The 21374-nt window shown below is 45.3% G+C and overlaps 1 protein-coding gene across 5 annotated transcripts; it reads left to right on the top strand.

Moving 5' to 3' along the window:
• The first annotated feature begins 2153 nt into the window (after nucleotides 1–2153).
• On the top strand, nucleotides 2154–19564 carry si:rp71-46j2.7 (uncharacterized). Of its 5 annotated transcripts, XM_058064929.1 has the most exons (19): nucleotides 2154–2560; nucleotides 2660–2777; nucleotides 4832–5045; nucleotides 5478–5620; nucleotides 8525–8693; nucleotides 8775–8830; nucleotides 10962–10988; nucleotides 11239–11429; nucleotides 11511–11621; nucleotides 11780–11905; nucleotides 12869–12967; nucleotides 13194–13352; nucleotides 15034–15568; nucleotides 16750–16813; nucleotides 16889–17064; nucleotides 17131–17219; nucleotides 18965–19042; nucleotides 19117–19202; nucleotides 19403–19555. In XM_058064929.1, the coding sequence occupies exons 1-18, from the start codon at nucleotides 2381–2383 to the stop codon at nucleotides 19159–19161; spliced, it is 2580 nt and encodes an 859-aa protein (XP_057920912.1). In that variant the 5' UTR covers nucleotides 2154–2380; the 3' UTR covers nucleotides 19162–19202; nucleotides 19403–19555. The 5 variants fall into 5 exon arrangements, with proteins under 5 accessions (XP_057920912.1, XP_057920911.1, XP_057920915.1 ...); XM_058064928.1 differs by having other exon boundaries at nucleotides 19117–19564; XM_058064931.1 differs by lacking the exon at nucleotides 10962–10988 and having other exon boundaries at nucleotides 2155–2560; nucleotides 19117–19564.
• Nucleotides 19565–21374: the final 1810 nt, after the last annotated feature.

The following is a 21374-nucleotide window of genomic DNA, read 5'->3' as shown; positions in this document are numbered from 1 at the left end:
TTAATCTCATCATTTTGACATTTAATCTCATCATTCTGACATTTAATCTCACCATTCTGACATTTAATCTCATCATTTTGACATTTAATCCCATCATTCTGACATTTAATCTCATCATTTTGATATTTAATCTCATCATTCTGACATTCAATCTCGTCATTCTGACATTTAATCTCATCATTTTGATATTTAATCTCATCATACTGACATTTAATCTCATCATTCTGACATTTAATCTCATCATTTTGATATTTAATCTCATCATACTGACATTTAATCTCATCATGTTGACATTTAATCTCATCATTTTGATATTTAATCTCATCATTCTGACATTTAATCTCATCATTTTGACATTTAATCTCATCATGTTGACATTTAATCTCATCATTCTGACATTTAATCTCACCATTCTGACATTTAATCTCAGCATTTTGACATTTAATCTCATCATTCTGACATTTAATCTCATCATTTTGACATTTAATCTCATCATTTTGATATTTAATCACATCATTCTGACATTTAGTCTCACCATTCTGACATTTAATCTCAGCATTTTGACATTTAATCTCATCATTCTGACATTTAATCTCATCATTCTGACATTTAATCTCAGCATTTTGACATTTAATCTCATCATTCTGACATTTAATCTCATCATTTTGACATTTAATCTCATCATTTTGATATTTAATCTCATCATTCTGACATTTAGTCTCACCATTCTGACATTTAATCTCAGCATTTTGACATTTAATCTCATCATTCTGACATTTAATCTCATCATTCTGACATTTAATCTCATCATTTTGACATTTAAACTCATCATTTTGATATTTAATCTCATCATACTGACATTTAATCTCATCATGTTGACATTTAATCTCATCATTCAGATGTTTTCCTTATAATTCTGACATTTAATCTCATAATTTCTATTTTTTCTCATAATTCTGACATTTAATCTCATCATTTTGACATTTAATCTCATAATTCTGACATTTGATCTCATCATTTTGACATTTAATCTCATCATTTCTACATTTAATCTCATCATTTTGACATTTAATCTCATGATTTTAACTCATTGTTTTGTTCTATTTTGTTCCTGAGTGGTGGAAGTGATGTTCCATTTGTATCAGACGGATCCTGCCTGCCATAAGACCTTCTGTAACGCGGAGCCAAGTCACCATCACACACTTCCTGCATGTGCTTGACGTTAACCGAAGATCATTCCTCTTTCTTCCTCCTTGGAGATTCCTTGTTTTCTTTGGCCGCGCCCCCTTTTAAAGCCAATAAGAATTCAATCCTCACAGGAGCATTTATTCAAGTTGCTTTGCTTCTCGTCTTCCTCCTCCGGGCTCTTTTAAAATATAGTCTTCTTCATTTATGCATATGGGGGGGTATGGGGGTATGGGGGGGTGTTTGATTTGTGCCAATTAGTGTTCCAGAGTTTACCAGAGGCTAAAATGAGACTGTGGAAGCTGAAATTGGATTTCTTCCAAACACTTTAGAGTGAAATTCCCCCGTCACGTCAGTTGGCTTATCGGGATCTTTTTTCTTCTTTAAAAGGAGGCTTTCATTGCTTCAAGTTGACTTCCATTTGCTCTGCAAGGAGCAGGTTTGAAGGTTGCCTCCTGACTCCAAACAAACAACAATGGAACTCGATAAAAATATTCTCATTTATTGATTTTTTTTTTTACACTTTAGCTAACTAAATCCGTTTTTCAGCATCAAATTACGCTAAAAATGTCATTGAATAAAATAATTTGTGATTAGAAAATAAATTTGTTAAAATATGTACGGTGTTAATAATAATTTGAAAACTCACACAGACTTCCGTTTTTGGAAGACTGGTGTCACGTGACTATCCACGTCACACCTGATTGGCTGGCTGAGACGCAATTGATCTATCGAGTCTTAATTTCGTGTCAATTTTGAAACATCAAATTTATTTTCACTGTATTTTTAGAACACTATCTTAGCTAACAAAATGTGCTTATAGTTTTTTGTATTAATTGAAAATATTCATCATAAAATAAATGGACAAAATAAACAAATTGAATGAATTGTGTGTGTAAACAAAGCTTCGGCATTCAAGAAACAAACTATCTTTGATAGATGTAATTACATATACCAGTCGCTAGATGTCGCCTTCTCCCCGGTGACACGCGGACAGCAATCAGCCAATCACAGCGTCGCTTTTACCGCGTTAAGAAAAGTTTCATGTTTTCCGCAGCCGGTCTTGGACTTTTGCTAGCAAACATCACCCGATTCTTCGCCACTTTGACGATGCGGCTCGACGGAAGGGCCGCCATTCCGCTCCGTGTTCGGGTTCGGGGCCGAAAGAGAGGCTAATCATCACGACGAGGAAAAGATGTATCGATGGCGTCTGTCCATCGCGGTGACGCTGGGCCTGCTGTGGTACTTCACCGACTGTGGACGCACACTGGCGCAGTATTTGCTTTGTTTCTTCTTCTTTTGCTTGTCCACTCCGCTTTTAATGGCGAACAGCGGCCAGGAGAGCAGCACGCAAACCGAGGACGACCCACTCCAGGTGAAACTTTTAACGAAAAAAGCAAAGCCATCATGGAGTCGGAACGCTCGTTCACTTTGCATTGTAGCGTGACGAGGAAGGTGTTTTTGTGTGTACCAGGACACCGTGGATGAGCTCCGGTGTCCGGACCCCACTGCCACGGAGTCGGACGGCAGCAAACCCACCGGAGTCTCCCCTGGCTGCCACTATCCTCACGTCAAACGATCTTTGCAGCTAGGTGAGTGTACCAAACCCCCCCCCCCCCTGCGTGTCGTGGAGTGAAGGTGGTGTCACAGCAGCACCTTCTCCTTTTCCACATCAAGCTTGTTGTGGCAGCAAATGCCGTGGTGTGTTATGACTTGACACACTTTGAGGAGGAAGGAGCTCATGTTACATCAAACAAGGGAAGGGGGGGGGGGGGCTCCACCCCCCCACAGAAGATGGATGCTAGTGTACATGCATGCCTTATGTCAGGAACAGGAAGTAACATGTCTGCTGCTTAGTGGGCCTCATGGACGTGTCTTCACATGAGGGGCCACAGAGGACTGGGGTTAAATAATCATATTGTGTCATAATAATATCATGATATTAATAATTATTAATAATACTATGACGTTATGTCATCATTCAGTTGTGGAAGTGCCATCTGTGAAATGTTTGCAGCATTTCTGGAAACGCTGCGTTTCGACCGTATTAAAGAGCAGCGTTTCTTTTGGCACGACCTTCTGTGAATGCCCACCATTTAGCTGTTGTATTTTCTCACAGGACATGTATGCCGTCTGTGAAATGTTTGCAGCATTTCTGGAAACGCTGCTTTTCGACCGTATTAATGAGCAGCGTTTCTTTTGGCACGACCTTCTGTGAATGCCCACCATTTAGCTGTTGTATTTTCTCACAGGAAATGTATGCCGTCTGTGAAATGTTTGCAGCATTTCTGGAAACGCTGCTTTTCGACCGTATTAAAGAGCAGCGGTTCGTTTGGCACGACCTTCTGTGAATGCCCACCATTTAGCTGTTGTATTTTCTCACAGGAAATGTATGCCGTCTGTGAAATGTTTGCAGCATTTCTGGAAATGCTGCTTTTCGACCGTATTAAAGAGCAGCGTTTCTTTTGGCACGACCTTCTGTGAATGCCCACCATTTAGCTGTTGTATTTTCTCACAGGAAATGTATGCCGTCTGTGAAATGTTTGCAGCATTTCTGGAAACGCTGCTTTTCGACCGTATTAAAGAGCAGCGGTTCTTTTGGCACAACCTTCTGTGAATGCCCACCATTTAGCTGTTGTATTTTCTCACAGGAAGTGTATGCCGTCTGTGAAATGTTTGCAGCATTTCTGGAAACGCTGCTTTTCGACCGTATTAAAGAGCAGCGGTTCTTTTGGCACGACCTTCTGTGAATGCCCACCATTTAGCTGTTGTATTTTCTCACAGGAAATGTATGCCGTCTGTGAAATGTTTGCAGCATTTCTGGAAATGCTGCTTTTCGACCGTATTAAAGAGCAGCGTTTCTTTTGGCACGACCTTCTGTGAATGCCCACCATTTAGCTGTTGTATTTTCTCACAGGAAATGTATGCCGTCTGTGAAATGTTTGCAGCATTTCTGGAAACGCTGCTTTTCGACCGTATTAAAGAGCAGCGTTTCTTTTGGCACGACCTTCTGTGAATGCCCACCATTTAGCTGTTGTATTTTCTCACAGGAAATGTATGCCGTCTGTGAAATGTTTGCAGCATTTCTGGAAACGCTGCTTTTCGACCGTATTAAAGAGCAGCGGTTCTTTTGGCACGACCTTCTGTGAATGCCCACCATTTAGCTGTTGTATTTTCTCATAGGAAATGTATGCCGTCTGTGAAATGTTTGCAGCATTTCTGGAAATGCTGCTTTTCGACCGTATTAAAGAGCAGCGGTTCTTTTGGCACGACCTTCTGTGAAGGCCCACCATTTAGCTGTTGTATTTTCTCACAGGAAGTGTGTGCCGTCTGTGAAATGTTTGCAGCATTTCTGGAAATGCTGCTTTTCGACTGTATTAAAGAGCAGCGTTTCTTTTAGCACGACCTACTATGGATGCACGCTATTTAGCTCTGTTGCCATTTTGTTTACTTTGCCGACCAAACATCCTAGGGAGTGTTGGTTGTCGGGGCGAATCCTCTGCATCTCCTTTTTATTTTCAGTAAATCAGCACTGCTATACAAGCTGTACACTGACTACTCTAAAGTTTATTATCCCTTAAGAAGGTCCAGCATAATAATTGATGTTTACACGCAAACCGTGCTTTTGTGTGGCGTGTCTCCGCAGTGTTCCATCGCGTCTACGCGCGTCTGGTGGTGCCGTGGTACGACGTCCCCGAGCCGTTTGAGCGTCAGCCTCTACACCAGGTGCTCAGCAGGGAATTCGACACCGTCATCGACCGCGTGATCGCACACACGCGAGACTTTGACGTCTGCCAGCTGGTGGTGGGCTCCATTCGGATTCTGACGCAGCATCTGCACAATGCAAAGCAGTCCGACAGGTGACCATGTTTGATTTTCGGGAGAAGTAGCGACTTATAATCGGGAATTGATGGGAAGTTTTATTTATAAGAGTTAAAATGAAAGACCTATTACATATTTTTATTGTTTTTCCTTTATTCTTTCCCATGGAAAATACCTTCAGTGTCCAAACAAATGAAAGCACAAAGACTCAGCCGGAATGTATAGTGTCCCCAAGGGGGGTGTATGTTCTAACACCCTCCAAATTGATGCGTTCGCTGCCTTGCTGCTCTTTGCCCCCCATAATGTATCAGGATGTTTTACCACCTATGAATAATTGACCACCTGTTATGGGATTTACCTGCAGTGGTGGCTGTTTTTCTTGCCAAAATGGAGTCTTACATGTGATGGTGAACATCATTGCAGGCCGTTGAATGTTCTTCATCTGCTCTTTTTTTTTTTTTTTTTACCAGGGAGGTGATGTTCGGCTGCAGAGTCGAGGAGATGGCTCTGCTCAGGGAGCTCTCCGATGCTCTGGTGCGTAACCTTCTGCCTGAGCATCTCTGGAGCCAAGAACTCAACCGCTGTGCCTTGAATGAGATTGTTGCCTTAAAGGGTAAGGATGCATTCAAGGGATTCTGTTGTGGTACCTCCATGAGGTACAGAGGATCAGTGTTTGTTAGTAGAGCAATGCCAAAACTCCATAATGGAATTTCTATGGAAGCTGGTGGCACATACCGGAAGAATAGCTATGCTAGTGTGACAAACATTGATAGCATTCAGTGGGGGCGGAACCGTGGAGCATCGCTCAAGTGGCCGCAGCGTCACGTACAGCATGTACGTGTTGATAAAAGTACTTTAAAAGTATTACCACCTTTTAGACGGCCAAAAATACCACCTTTTTTGTCCACAACAAAGCATCATGTTTTTGTGTTGACATAAAATTGCTGTAGCATTGTGAACATAAGAGGGAATCAAACCAACAACCACCATTAAATATCCGCAGTCCAGCCATACGAGTGTAGTAAAAAAAAAAGTCCATTCACGTGCATGTTCTCGCGGCCTGATGATGCAACCCCAGCAGTGGGATGCTAAGTCGCTACGCTCCCTCGGCTGCCGACTATCTTATTAAATACTAACGTCAACTCGAGTGTTAGTCCTCTATTAGACAGCCATGTTGTGTTGCGGCGTCTACTATGTCTAGTATGTCGGACAAGTGCACACTTGCAGTGTTTATGTCAAAGTGGGTTAAGTTCACCACGGAGCTCGTTGGGGGTGACGGGCGAGGTCAAACACGGTATTAGAATTAAAGCTGCAGACACGCTAAACCGCGTGTAAGGTTAATTAAAAGCACTTTAAGGCGTCTAAAAGCCAACATGAAGGCTAGACGAGTTCCAATACTGAACTGGAATATCCATTTTTTGGAGCATTTTTCTGCAGAGATTTACTTTAGCGCCTTTAGGGTTTTGTCTTTAAACAGAAAACACAGAAACATAAAATCTCTAATCTTTCTGCGCGACACACTTTTCCGTGCGTTTGCTATAAATGACTTTTACAACCATAATTGAAGAATTATCTCTCAAGTCCAGGCTGCCTTGCTGCTATTTTTGTTGGCCGGCACCCAATGAATGAAGTATTGATGAAACGTTGTATTTATACACCGCATAATTGGCTTGGCAATATCACGCACGGCAATTCTCTCCCTCATAATGCCGTTTGTATCAGCTGTAATTGGCTTTATCATGCTGATAGCAGGACTAGCTTTTTTAAAAGATGCTTTCATGCAAGATATTAGACGTCTGGGATATGACAAAATATACAATATAGAGGTGCCGAATGCACCTTTGTGTATCTCCACTCCCTTGTTAGTACCGTCATTTCCTGACAACAGAGCACCCTGTCATGTAAGCCACACCCACAACATAAAAAATATTTGTATGTTTTTGCATCTTTCCACATCAGGACGGGGGATATTAAGAACACAGAAAGATATTACATAAACAGAAAAGTGGGCTGTCATGGCCGCCTGGATCCTGCTCTTTAAAGGACCAGCTTACATTGGAACCTGGAAAGTGGCCCATCTTGGGTACACTCTCCAAGTGGTTGGCAGAACCAGGCTAGAGAGCAGGTGGAGCCACATGGTGTGGCCCAGTAAGGTGCACTGTACCTGGACACACTCTTGGAGCACCCTGGTGTGCTGCCCTGGAGGCGGGTAGAACCAGGATATATAGGGGGTGGAGCCACCTAGTGTGGCCCAGCAAGGTGCACTGTACTTGGACACACTCTTGGAGCGCCCTGGTGTGCTGCCCTGGAGGCGGGTAGAACCAGGATATATAGGGGGTGGAGCCACCTAGTGTAGCCCAGCAAGGTGCACTGTTCCTGGACACACTCTTCGTGAGCCCCGGTGTGCTGCCCGGAGGCGGGTAGAACCAGTATATAGGGGGTGGGGCCAACCTGGTGTGGCCCAGCAAGGTGCACTGTTCCTGGACACACTCTTCGAGCTCCCTGGTGTGCTGCCCGGAGGCGGGTAGAACCAGGATATATAGGGGGTGGAGCCACCTAGTGTAGCCCAGCAAGGTGCACTGTTCCTGGACACACTCTTGGAGCGCCCTGGTGTGCTGCCCGGAGGCGGGTAGAACCAGGATATATAGGGGGTGGAGCCACCTAGTGTAGCCCAGCAAGGTGCACTGTACCCGGACACACTCTTCGAGCTCCCTGGTGTGCTGCCCTGGAGGCGGGTAGAACCAGGATATATAGGGGGTGGAGCCACCTAGTGTAGCCCAGCAAGGTGCACTGTACCTGGACACACTATTCGAGTGCCCTGGTGTGCTTCCCGGAGGAGGGTAGAACCAGGATATATAGGGGGTGGGGCCACCTAGTGTAGCCCAGCAAGGTGCACTGTACCTGGACACACTCTTGGAGCGCCCTGGTGTGCTTCTCAGAGGCGGGTAGAACCAGGATATATAGGGGGTGGAGCAACCTAGTGTAGCCCAGCAAGGTGCACTGTACTTGGACACACTCTTCGAGCGCCCTGGTGTGCTGCCCGGAGGCGGGTAGAACCAGGATATATAGGGGGTGGAGCCACCTAGTGTGGCCCAGCATGGTGCACTGTACTTGGACACACTCTTGGAGCGCCCTGGTGTGCTGCCCGGAGGCGGGTAGAACCAGGATATATAGGGGGTGGAGCCACCTAGTGTGGCCCAGCATGGTGCACTGTACTTGGACACACTCTTGGAGCGCCCTGGTGTGCTGCCCGGAGGCGGGTAGAACCAGGATATATAGGGGGTGGAGCCACCTAGTGTAGCCCAGCAAGGTGCACTGTACTTGGACACACTCTTGGAGCGCCCTGGTGTGCTGCCCGGAGGCGGGTAGAACCAGGATGTTGGGGGTGGAGCCACCTGGCCTGAAGCGTTTGTGGACTTATGGTAACCATATGTTGATTTGAAACAGTAGCCGCGTTTACATGGACCCAAATATTCCTGTTCCCTCACCGAGTGTCTGTTGCCCCCCCCCCCCCCAGGCCTGGGCCTGCTGGTGACATGGCTGTCTGACCCTGACAACCTCAACCAGCTGGTGGTGAGCCAGCTGGACAGCGTGACACCCAAAGGGTCCATGGAGGAGCTGTGCGCCTCCGACCTGGAGCAGGTCTCTCTGACCTCGTCGCAGGAGGAGGGCGAGCGTGGTGAAGGGTGAGGAGTAACGACGCGTGGACATGACATCCACGTCTCTGTCCTCCTCGCTGTCCTAACTTGTTGTCTTTTGTTTTCCAGGAGCTCGGAGGGAGCGGAGATTCCTACCGGGAGCAGGATCAAAGGGAAGAGCAAAGGTGTGCTTCATGGTCTTTTTATTGCGTATTTAAACTTTTACACCATCCTTAAAGCAAAATGCACCTTTTGGAATCGTACACAGTCCTGATGGACATGAACACAACACTCATTAATGCACATTATGGGACACACCCATTCCACGTAGAAATCCTGCTATAGAACACAATCCACAAATGTTATGGCATTAACATCTCCATTCATGATAACGTGGAATACTTAATACAGTACTTAATACTTACTTAGTACTTACTACAGTACTTAATACAGTATTTCAATCATTAGTGGAGCTTCTTTCCTGGCTGCATTGAAGGCACCGCAACAAGAAAGCAACATAGAAAAGAAAAAACAGCACCATTATGTAGCTTTACCTTTTGCTAGCCAGCTAGCAGCTAGCCGTCGTAATCGTAGGGCGTAAAAATGTTAATTACTCGTACTTCGAGTAATTACTTGTAGTACATTATTAAAAAAAAACAAAAACAAAAAAACCTTAAACTGTATTATGGAAAGCAGGAAGTGAACAAATGTAACAGTTAGTGATTGTAAAAGTACCAGATGGAGGGGTAGGATTTAATAAGCTTTGCTTCTTCCTACTCCTTTTGGACATGTGGAACTGAACTGATTATGGGATGCATTCAATTGTAATCTGATGCATGTTTAAATGAAATAAAACATTACCATTACTATAATAATAACTATATCACTGCTGCTCGGAGCGTGTGCCCGAATACAGTGCACCTTACCAGGCCACAGCAGGCGGCTCCTCCCCCTCTGTACTCTGGTTCTCCTGGTAGTACTCATGTTGTTTTTCTTATTCCAACATCTCGGTGTCCCACAGGGAAATCATGTACACATCATAAAAGTATCAGTATTGTTTATACTGTATTTTCATATTTTTTTTTTTTCCATGGTGCGCCGTCAGAACTGCGTTGTATTATCACAGCGGAAGTCCCCGCTGTCTATTGTTTGTTTGAGCTAATATCATGTCGTTTATTTGCTGCCTTGACGACGGGCTGTATGCAAACAATCATTACGGTGTCGTAATGAGCCCTGTGCATATGAGACTATCACCGCCCCGAATTTACATGATGCAGACAAACAAGCAGCCTACTAGAATGTGCAGCATCTATTTATCATCTATCTATGATCTATTTATCATCTATCATCTATCAGGTCTTCTCGTCAGCTTCTTTAACCACCAAAGCGTTGCTATGACTCCTCACAATGTTGCTTTATTGGTGTTTTTCTACCAAAGGTCAAGGTAGGATTCCGAGATATATCCTTTGTAAATATGAGATGGGGGGGGGCTGTCTGGGGGTGGACACGCTCACACGCTCACAGCATGAGGTCTGCCTCGTCTGTGCAATAACGAGATAGAAGCAAGGCAGCTGGACTCTTCTTGGTTGCTGTAGATGTTTTACCAAACAATAACAAAGCAAAAATTATGTCCTGGTGGGTGTGTCTACGGGGGCGGGCACAATAGCGGAGTGTCGCTTGGTGTGGTTAGTCAGCCTGGCGGCGAAGCGGCATGCTGGTGGACGCCATGAAACGATGCATAGGGTTGAGATGTTAGGACATTGATGGACAGGTGATGGTACGGATCTTCTCTTTTAGTCGGGGTGCATGATGAGGAAATGATCACATGATATCCATAAATCTCACATTAAAAAAACTCCCCAACGCCGGCTGCTCGGAGCGTGTGCCCGAATACAGTACACCTTGCTGGGCCAGATCAGGGCCATTTGGGCAACCGTTCATATCATGTTTTTGGTTTATGGACGATTACATGGACGCCTTCTGATGCTGAGAAGACTGCCTCAGCGCCACAGACGGCAAGAGGCCGCTTTTTGTCCACTGACCTCTATTGACCTTGGCTGTGTTTATGTCACTAATTGCGTTTATTTCATACATTTGGTGGGAAAAATTCCTATAATTCGATATTTGTAGAGAAGAACAAATAACTCTTGGTAAATCTTTCTGCTCCTTCCCTCTGTTTTTGTGTTTTGTTTGCAGAGGGTTGCATTTTTACAATGTGGGCCACCTGAGCCGCAGTTTGGACACCCCATGTTGTAGGATGCTTGAATGTGTTTTAATGTGAATGATGCAATTTTAGTGCTTGACGTTTTGTTGTAGATATTGTACTCGGCAACCAGACGCTTTGTAAGTTCCATTTCCTGTTCTATGGCTATCGTTACACTTTTTCTTTTCTTCATCACTGGTACCTTCTCTGGTGACGTCACACAAAAAAAGGCCAAGTAAAAGTAAAACACTATTCTATCCACTGAGCTGAAGGTTCCCAGGATTTAGTTTGACCTTTGAGGGCATCTTGTCCAGATTGTTTTCGTTCAACTCCTAATTGTTTGACTTTGGAGTTTTTCGTTGTTTGATCTGCTTTTCCGTCTTCTGGCAGGTAACAAGCTAAAAGCAGGCTGGTCCAAATTTGTGGACAAGATGAAGACCAAGAAAGCCAAGAAGAAGAAAATGAAAAAGCTGGAGCAGGAGCTGGTGTTGAGGCTGATGGCGGCCCAAGGCGACGCGTCCACCGAGGACGAGGTCAGCAGCAGAGAGGGCTCGGTTCACAGCCAGCACGAGTCGGACCGGGTGAGGCCCGTCGTCGCACTCCGTCACGCCGCTTGTGAAACATGGCAGACTCATTGTCGCTCCGCGGCCAAACCCCATTAGGAGGACAGCGATCTGGAGAACTACCTGACAAGCGTCCAAGAGGATATGATGGAATTCAAGCTGTCCTATGAAATGTGGCGTGTGGGCTGCTGGGCTGTCAGCATCCCTCATGTGAGTTATAAATATCCTGACGGGGGGGGGGGGTGCGGGGGGTGCCCTGCGGGGCCTGTGATTTGTCTGCAGAGGCTCCGTGAAAGCTTGTCCTTGGACGGTATTTTATCTCTGAAGCACATTTGGAGTGTTGGTGTGTGTGTGTTTGTTTGCTGTAGGCCGAGTGGGAAAATGAGGAGCTCATCTTCACGGTTCACCTGGAGGAGAGGGACAGCCCTGAAAATCTACACTGGGACATCAAGAAGAAATACATGGAATTCATCTACTTCCGAAACAGGTGGCAGGTACGTGGGCGCCCCTCAAATGATTCATTCAGCTTAAATAGCGTCCATATTCTTTGGAATGATGTTCTACGTTCAAAGCAAACGGTAAATTAGCAAGAATGACCTTTACAGTGGATTTGCCAGCAATGACGAGCTAGCTCTCACAGTTCAGCCTCAGTTCCGGAAGTGATGTCATCGGGTGTTCCATCAAGTGTTAGCATGCTAAAATTCATAGTATTTTTTATCAATAGAACTGAGAAAAACGTGTTTGCATGCTAACATTAGCATGCTATCATGCTAATGTTGGTGATAGCATGGTAACATTAGCATGATAGCATGGTAACATTAGCATGATAGCATGGTAACATTAGCATGATAGCATGGTAACATTAGCATGATAGCATGGTAACATTAGCATGATAGCATGCTAACATTAGCATGATAGCATGCTAACATTAGCATGATAGCATGCTAACATTAGCATGATAGCATGCTAACATTAGCATGATAGCATGCTAACATTAGCATGATAGCATGCTAAATGTTGGTGTTTGCATGCTAACATTAGCATGATAGCATGCTAACATTAGCATGATAGCATGCTAACATTAGCATGATAGCATGCTAACATTAGCATGATAGCATGCTAACATTAGCATGATAGCATGCTCATGTTGGCGTTTGCATGCTAACGTTGGCGTTTGCATGCTAACATTAGCATGATAGCATGCTAACGTTGGCGTTTGCTTGCTAACATTAGCATGATAGCATGCTAACGTTGGCGTTTGCATGCTAATGTTGGTGTTTCAGCCAAAGCAGAGTAAACAAGAGTAAAAAAGTCAGTAGAGTTTTCAAAGTCATGCCGAAATGATGTGTTGCTGCTGGATGTTCATCATAATCATGGTATGCCTGAAAAGCGTGTACTGTAGTTTTTGTACTGTTTGTGTTCTCTGTACGCAAAAATGACACACTTGCATTTTCCAGGACTCCACTAGCTTACCTGCTATCTTCCAACTCGACGAGATGGAGGTCAGCGATGAGGCCAAAGAAAAAGCCAAACTCTCGGTTGAGCACTTCCTCCAGGTAAGGAAGAAGGGACTTTGGTATCGTCCATGACTTAAAGCATCATCCACATTCTTCCTATGAGACATGAACACATGCCTTTCTCTTTCCTGGAGCTTCTAAAGATATCAAAACAGATAAAAAGAGACGAGGATAAGAATACACCTATTGGGGCGCACCTATTGCGCCTCCAAAAAGCACCACCAAGGCTCCATGTCCATCCTAAACCTGATCTTTGCTTTCCCAGGACTTGGTACGGGACCCTCTGATTGGACACACTCAGCCCGTATTCCAGTTCCTCTGTCCTCTGGAGAAGCTGCTGAGTGAGGAGCAACATTACGGGGGCGTCTGGGGTCTTCTGAGCGGGTTGGCTTACTTCCTGACCCCAGGTCAAGAGGATGAAGAGGTAACGTTTTTTTCTTTTTTTGTGTGTTCAAAGTCGACGATGGGGGGCTCTAGTATGGGACCACGTTAGATACCTGGGGGTACCTCATGTACCCATGTTGGATACCTTACCTGGGGGTACCTCATGTATCCACGTTAGCCCACTGTTGATGTTCCCACCATGTTGCTAAGAAGATCCCCCAGAAGGCAAGGACGCTATCTGAGGGATGCTAAGAGGAGTCCACATCAAAGTCATTCCTAATCCAAAGAAGCTCTCTTCCATGACGGGCGTCTTCCCGCCAAGCGTCTGTGTTGTTCCTAGGAGAGGCCAGCGGAGCCAAACGGGCCAAGCGGCTGTCATCCTAAGTGGCGTCTGGAGGGGAAACACGTTAGACGGGTCTTTTACGTATCTCGTATGCCGTGTTGGACCATGGAACACCATGGCTGGAGAGCAAAGGGCTCCGTGTCCGATAATGAGACAGCTTGGATCCGATTGGAATAGCTGGGCTTTATTTTTAGCATTGTTCCCTTGCTCTCTGATCAACTAGGAACATGCAGTAGTAGTAGTAGTAGTTGTAGTAGTAGTAGTAGTACTGTAGTAGCAGCAGTACCACAGGGCTAACGCTGCACATGGTGTTCCATGATGTTCCGAGGGGTTCCGTGGTGTTCCATGATGTTTGATGTTCTGAGGGGTTCCATGGTGTTCCATGGTGTTCCATGGTGTTCCATGATGTTTGATGATCTGAGGGGTTACGAGGGGTTCCATGGTGTTCCATGATGTTTGATGTTCCGAGGGGTTCCATGGTGTTCCATGGGGTTCCATGGGGTTCCATGGTGTTCCATGATGTTTGATGATCTGAGGGCTTCCAAGGGGTTCCATGGTGTTCCATGATGTTTGATGTTCTGAGGGGTTCCATGGGGTTCCAAGGGGTTCCGTGGTGTTTCATGATGTTTGATGTTGTGAGGGGTTCCGTGGTGTTCTGAGGGGTTCCGAGGGGTTCCATGGTGTTCCATGATGTTTGATGTTCCGAGGGGTTCCATGGTGTTCCAAGGGGTTCCGTGGTGTTCCATGATGTTTGATGTTCTGAGGGGTTCCATGGGGTTCCGAGGGCTTCCATGATGGTTGATGTTCTGAGGGGTTCCGTGGTGTTCTGAGGGGTTCCGAGGGGTTCCATGGTGTTCCAAGGGGTTCCGTGGTGTTCCATGATGTTTGATGTTCTGAGGGGTTCCGAGGGGTTCCATGGTGTTCCATGATGTTTGATGTTCTGAGGGGTTCCGTGGTGTTCTGAGGAGTTCCGAGGGGTTCCATGGTGTTCCAAGGGGTTCCGTGGTGTTCCATGATGTTCTGAGGGGCTCCGTGGTGTTCTGAGGGGTTCCATGGTGTTCCAAGGGGTTCCGTGGTGTTCCATGATGTTTGATGTTCTGAGGGGTTCCGTGGGGTTCCGTGGTGTTCCATGATGTTTGATGTTCTGAGGGGTTCCGAGGGGTTCCATGGTGTTCCATGATGTTTGATGTTCTGAGGGGTTCTGTGGTGTTCTGAGGAGTTCCGAGGGGTTCCATGGTGTTCCAAGGGTTTCCAAGGGGTTCCGTGGTGTTCCATGATGTTTGATGTTCCGTGGTGTTTTGAGGTGTTCCAAGGGGTTCCATGGTGTTCCGTGGTGCGTGTCTTCCTGATGTGTAATTGTTTTATTTTCCTCTCACAGAGCTCCATCCCACCGACAGAAGCTTCAAAAGAAATGAGCACAACGGAAGGTTCAAATCCCGGCGCCACCTCAGAGACCGCCTGTGTCCTTCACGGCCTTTCAGTTCCCACGATCGTCATCTCGCCATGCGAGCCTCTGCTGGAACCGCCTGAGGAAGCCGAAGCCGAGAAGGAACCCCAATCATCTTTAAACTACGACTCCTCCAGTCCGACTTGTGGGCGGGACAAGTCGGAGGACTCGGACAACCCTTTGACACACTTCAAAATGATCATCAAGGGTCTGACGCGCTCCAAATCCCAAGAATCTCTGGCCTCCGTCAAAAACCCCAGTGAGGAGGATCCGGATGACACGCCCACCACCTGTGGCCAAAACGGAGACCCTGACGGGGGGAACACGGAGGGGCCGTCATGGTTGCATTTCAGCGCCAGGTCAACCAAGAAGGAGAAGGCGTCCAACAAGGAGCCGAGGAGCCAAGGATCCTGGGAGCAGCTGGAGGCCACCAAAGCCATCTTTGATCTGCTGAAGGAAATCTCAGGTGGGTTCCTGCCCCCGCCTCGCACAAAGATGCCGAGCGGAGATTCCTTACATTATTCCGAGTTTATTCAGATTTTTCCATTTTTGTGTTTTTCTTTCCCCAAATCATTTCTCCTTGTTAAGTCATTTGATTCGGTATCAGACACTGAGTTGGATGATATCGTCTGATATTGATATCGGACACTGAGAGTTCGACGATATCGGCTGATATCGATATTGGACACTGAGAGTTTGACGATATCAGCTGATATCGATATCGGACACGAGTTGGACGATATCAGCTGATATCGATATCGGACACAGAGAGTTTGATGATATCGGCTGATATCGGTATCGGACACTGAGTTGGTGATATCGGCTGATATCGGTATTGGACACTGAGTTGGACGATATCGGCTGATATCGTATCAGACACAGAGTTGGGCGATATCGACTGATAACGGTATCGGACAGAGTTGGGCGATATCGACTGATAACGGTATCGGACAGAGTTGGGCGATATCGACTGATAACGGTATCGGACAGAGTTGGGCGATATCGACTGATAACGGTATCGGACAGAGTTGGGCGATATCGACTGATAACGGTATCGGACAGAGTTGGGCGATATCGACTGATATCTGTATCGGACACAGAGTTGGACGATATCGACTGATATCTGTATCGGACACTGAGAGTTGGATGATATCGACTGATATCTGTATCGGACACAGAGTTGGACGATATCAACTGATACCTGTATCGGACACTGAGACTTGGACGATATCGGCTGATATCGGTATCGGACACAGAGTTGGACGATATCGGCTGATATCTGTATCGGACACAGAGTTGGACGATATCGGCTGATATCGGTATCGGACACAGAGTTGGACGATATCGGCTGATATCGGTATCGGACACTGAGTGTTGGACGATATCGGCATCTTGGTTTTTGCAATAAAGCCGATATCGGACATCCCTACTGTATTCCCATCCTATTCCGTCTGTATTCCCACGATGATATCCATGTTTCCCAGAAATTAGGTGAAATGCTAGCTTAGCTTAGCATGGATGGATAGCTATGTTGACTACAATGGAGGAGAGGCTGCCTCCAAGCTGGGGTCCGCGTGCTGCTGGCGGCCAGTATGTAGGCATCTGTGTGTTCGGGCTCCACGACTAACGTTGCTGTCGTCTTCCTAGGAAATTCCATTCTCATCAACATATTTGACGCCATTTTGAAACCCGTCATGCCCATCTTAAAAAAGTGAGTGAGGTCGCCGCCTTTTCCTTCCCCACGCACGCCCTCTGACCTCGCGGCGGTCTCTGCTGGTCTCCGCAGGAAAGTCAACTCCTTCCTGAACAAGATCAACCCGACCGAGGCGGAGACGGCCGCCTACGTCAACACTCTGTGCGACAAAGTATGGCCTCCGGATCCCCTCCCCCCGGGGCCCCCCCGCACGGAAGAGGAGAAAAAGGAGAGCCGGGAGCGAGCGCACCACCTCGTCAGTGCTCGATGTACGACGCTGGCGGGATGAGCCATGGTGGCTGCGTGACGTTGGCTGATGCTTTCTTCTCTCCTAGACTCTCACTACCTTGTCCTCAAGAAGACTGACATGGAGAACGTGTTGAACCTTTTCCAGGACGCTGGCAAAAACAAAGCACTGGTTTATGTGAGTCACTTTTCCCTGTTTTTATCCTCATTAGATTCCATGGACACGCCTCTTTTTAGCACTAGAATCCACGCAAGAAAATAGTATGCTAACATTAGCGTGCTCATTTTTAAAACTGTTTAGTACAAACTTATAGAAACAATGCTATAATGCTAAGTGTTAGCATGCAAACATTCGTAGTATTTTTTTTGCCATTTTTATCAATAGAACTGAGAACACTGTCGGTGTTTGCATGCTAACATTTGCATGCTAGCGTGCTCATGTCGGTGTTTGCATGCTAACATTTGCATGCTAGCGTGCTCATGTTGGTGTTTGCATGCTAACATTTGCATGCTAGCGTGCTCATGTTGGTGTTTGCATGCTAACATTTGCATGCTAGCGTGCTGATGTTGGTGTTTGCATGCTAACATTTGCATGCTAGCGTGCTGATGTCGGTGTTTGCATGCTAACATTTGCATGCTAGCGTGCTCATGTCGGTGTTTGCATGCTAACATTTGCATGCTAGCGTGCTCATGTCGGTGTTTGCATGCTAACATTTGCATGCTAGCGTGCTCATGTCGGTGTTTGCATGCTAACATGTGCATGCTAGCGTGCTCATGTCGGTGTTTGCATGCTAACATTTGCATGCTAGCGTGCTCATGTCGGTGTTTGCATGCTAACATTTGCATGCTAGCGTGCTCATGTCGGTGTTTGCATGCTAACATTTGCATGCTAGCGTGCTCATGTCGGTGTTTGCATGCTAACATTTGCATGCTAGCGTGCTCATGTCGGTGTTTGCATGCTAACATTTGCATGCTAGCGTGCTCATGTCGGTGTTTGCATGCTAACATTTGCATGCTAGCGTGCTCATGTCGGTGTTTGCATGCTAACATTTGCATGCTAGCGTGCTCATGTCGGTGTTTGCATGCTAACATTTGCATGCTAGCGTGCTCATGTCGGTGTTTGCATGCTAACATGTGCATGCTAGCGTGCTCATGTCGGTGTTTGCATGCTAACATGTGCATGCTAGCGTGCTCATGTCGGTGTTTGCATGCTAACATTTGCATGCTAGCGTGCTCATGTCGGTGTTTGCATGCTAACATTTGCATGCTAGCGTGCTCATGTCGGTGTTTGCATGCTAACATTTGCATGCTAGCGTGCTCATGTCGGTGTTTGCATGCTAACATTTGCATGCTAGCGTGCTCATGTCGGTGTTTGCATGCTAACATTTGCATGCTAGCGTGCTCATGTCGGTGTTTGCATGCTAACATTTGCATGCTAGCGTGCTCATGTCGGTGTTTGCATGCTAACATTTGCATGCTAGCGTGCTCATGTCGGTCTATGCTCGCTAACATTTGCATGCTAGCGTGCTCATGTTGGTCTATGCTCGCTAACATTTGCATGCTAGCATGCTCATGTTGGTCTATGCTCGCTAACATTTGCATGCTAGCGTGCTGATGTTGGTGTTTGCATGCTAACATTTGCATGCTAGCGTGCTGATGTTGGTGTTTGCATGCTAACATTTGCATGCTGATGTTAGCATACAGAGTTTTAGCTGCAAGTACAAACACAGAAATACTTAATGCTATCATGCATTAACTTATTTTAGCATGCTAACGGAAGCAGAGTATCATTTTTGGCTGTTTTGAAACGCATGCTAAAGTTAGCATGTTAGCATGACGACTTGTGTATGATTTGAAGATGCTTGAAGACCTACAGAGTTGGAAGTGTAATATCATTAGTTTTTTTTTTTCCCTTTTTTCCAGATGCTTTTGTCATTCCTCTTCCGGGAATTTTTCCCTCAAGACCATTCCCTCAGCCTGAGCACTGCTGTCCTGCAGAAAGTGACCAACCTCACCACTTGACCTGTGAATGTATTTTTAATGGTGCTTTTTAATCCCGGTGTTTTTTTTTAAAGAATGTCCACGTATTTATGAAAGGCCTTCAACGCTGTACATCCTGAATGAAAACTGTGCCAGTCGCTTGCTGACATTTGACCTCAAGGTAAAGACGATGCCACTTTGTCACCAGATTTAATTGAAAAATGTCTTGGATTGTGTTGGATTCACGTTGTGACACACGGTGAAACTCCGAGACGACGACATGAAGCTACAAGTAGATTTCCTTTCTTTCACGCCTTCATTTGAAGCAATGTCACTTTGCGCACGTCGCCATCGCTTTGACTTTTCTATCCTGATTGACAGGACCTATTTACACCACGGATCATCTCCTCCTTTAATAATCGCATCAGACGTGACCGCCGCAGAAAACTTGAACATTGTCAGCTGTGAAATGTATTTTCTATGTACGGTATAGCTACCTGTTTTAATAAAAGACTTGACACTTTCACTTGGAGGTGGATGCTCACATCAAACATGCCAAGCTAGCTGTATATACATACATGGGTAAATTGGCTAAAATGATAGCATGCTAACAGTTAGCATGCTATCATCAAACATGCCAAGACTGTCCTTCAATGTCCCTACATCATACCATAGCTGTATATACCTGTAAATACATGAGAAAATTGGCTAAAATGATAGCATGCTAACAGTTAGCATGCTATCATCATACGTGCCAAGAATGTCCTTCAATGTCCCTACATCATGCCATAGCTATATATACCTGTAGTATATACATGGGTAAACTGGCTAAAATGATAGCATGCTAACAGTTAGCATGCTATCATCAAACTGCCAAGACTGTCCTTCAATGTCCCTACATCATGCCATAGCTATATATACCTGTAGTATATACATGGGTAAATTGGCTAAAATGATAGCATGCTAACAGTTAGCATGCTATCATCAAACATGCCAAGACTGTCCTTCAATGTCCCTACATCATGCCATAGCTGTATATACATGGGTCATTTGGCTAAAATGGTAGCATGCTAACAGCTAGCATGCTATCATCAAACATGCCAAGAATGTCCTTCAACGTCCCTACATCATGCCAGTTGTATATACCTGTAAATACATGAGAAAATTGGCTAAAACGATAGCATGCTAACAGTTAGCATGCTATCATCAAACTGCCAAGACTGTCCTTCAATGTCCCTACATCATGCCATAGCTGTATATACATGGGTAATTTGGCTAAAATGATAGCATGCTAACAGTTAGCATGCTATCATCATACGTGCCAAGAATGTCCTTCAATGTCCCTACATCATGCCAGTTGTATATACCTGTAAATACATGAGAAAATTGGCTAAAATAATAGCATGCTAACAGTTAGCATGCTATCATCAAACATGCCAAGAATGTCCTTCAATGTCCCTACAACATGCCATAGCTGTATATACATGGGTAATTTGGCTAAAATGATAGCATGCTAACAGTTAGCATGCTATCATCATACGTGCCAAGAATGTCCTTCAATGTCCCTACATCATGCCAGTTGTATATACCTGTAAATACATGAGAAAATTGGATAAAATGATAGCATGCTAACAGTTAGCATGCTCACATCAAACATGCCAAGAATGTCCTTCAATGTCCCTACATCATGCCATAGCTGTATATACATGGGTAAATTGGCTAAAATGATAGCATGCTAACAGTTAGCATGCTATCATCATACGTGCCAAGAATGTCCTTCAATGTCCCTACATCATGCCATAGCTGTATATACATGGGTAAATTGGCTAAAATGATAGCATGCTAACAGTTAGCATGCTATCATCATACGTGCCAAGAATGTCCTTCAATGTCCCTACATCATGCCAGTTGTATATACCTGTAAATACATGAGAAAATTGGATAAAATGACAGCATGCTAACAGTTAGCATGCTATCATCAAACTGCCAAGACTGTCCTCCAATGTCCCTACATCATGCCATAGCTGTATATACATGGATAAATTGGCTAAAATGATAGCATGCTAACAATTAGCATGGCCCCCGGGCTGCACTTTGGACACCGTTGGTTGAATATTTGAGTTTTTGCAAAAATGTTCATCCTCGTCATAACCTCCTGGGAGGTGATGTCATTGCCTGATGGGCTAGACGTGCATCAGAACAGGAAGCAGACACTAAGCTAGTCGGCCATCTTGGTTTTCATGTGGCATTTTTGGGAGGGTTTGGACCGTGTCTTGGCTTTCTGTGCAATGTGCTGTCGTTGAATTTGGTGTACGATACAGTATACTGTGAGCCAGGAATATAAACAAGTTTG

Source organism: Doryrhamphus excisus, chromosome 2 (assembly GCF_030265055.1).
Source record: "Doryrhamphus excisus isolate RoL2022-K1 chromosome 2, RoL_Dexc_1.0, whole genome shotgun sequence".
Taxonomy (NCBI): Eukaryota; Metazoa; Chordata; class Actinopteri; order Syngnathiformes; family Syngnathidae; genus Doryrhamphus; species Doryrhamphus excisus.
This window is presented reverse-complemented; position numbering and strand designations above follow the sequence as displayed.

Excerpts from the sequence above, each read along its gene's own strand:
- si:rp71-46j2.7 (XM_058064928.1), top strand. The coding sequence starts at position 2,381 with ATGTATCGATGGCGTCTGTCCATCGCGGTGACGCTGGGCCTGCTGTGG. Across the intron at positions 2,561-2,659 it reads CCGAGGACGACCCACTCCAG|GACACCGTGGATGAGCTCCG; the intron begins GTGAAACTTTTA and ends TGTGTGTACCAG. Across the intron at positions 10,989-11,238 it reads ACTCGGCAACCAGACGCTTT|GTAACAAGCTAAAAGCAGGC; the intron begins GTAAGTTCCATT and ends GTCTTCTGGCAG.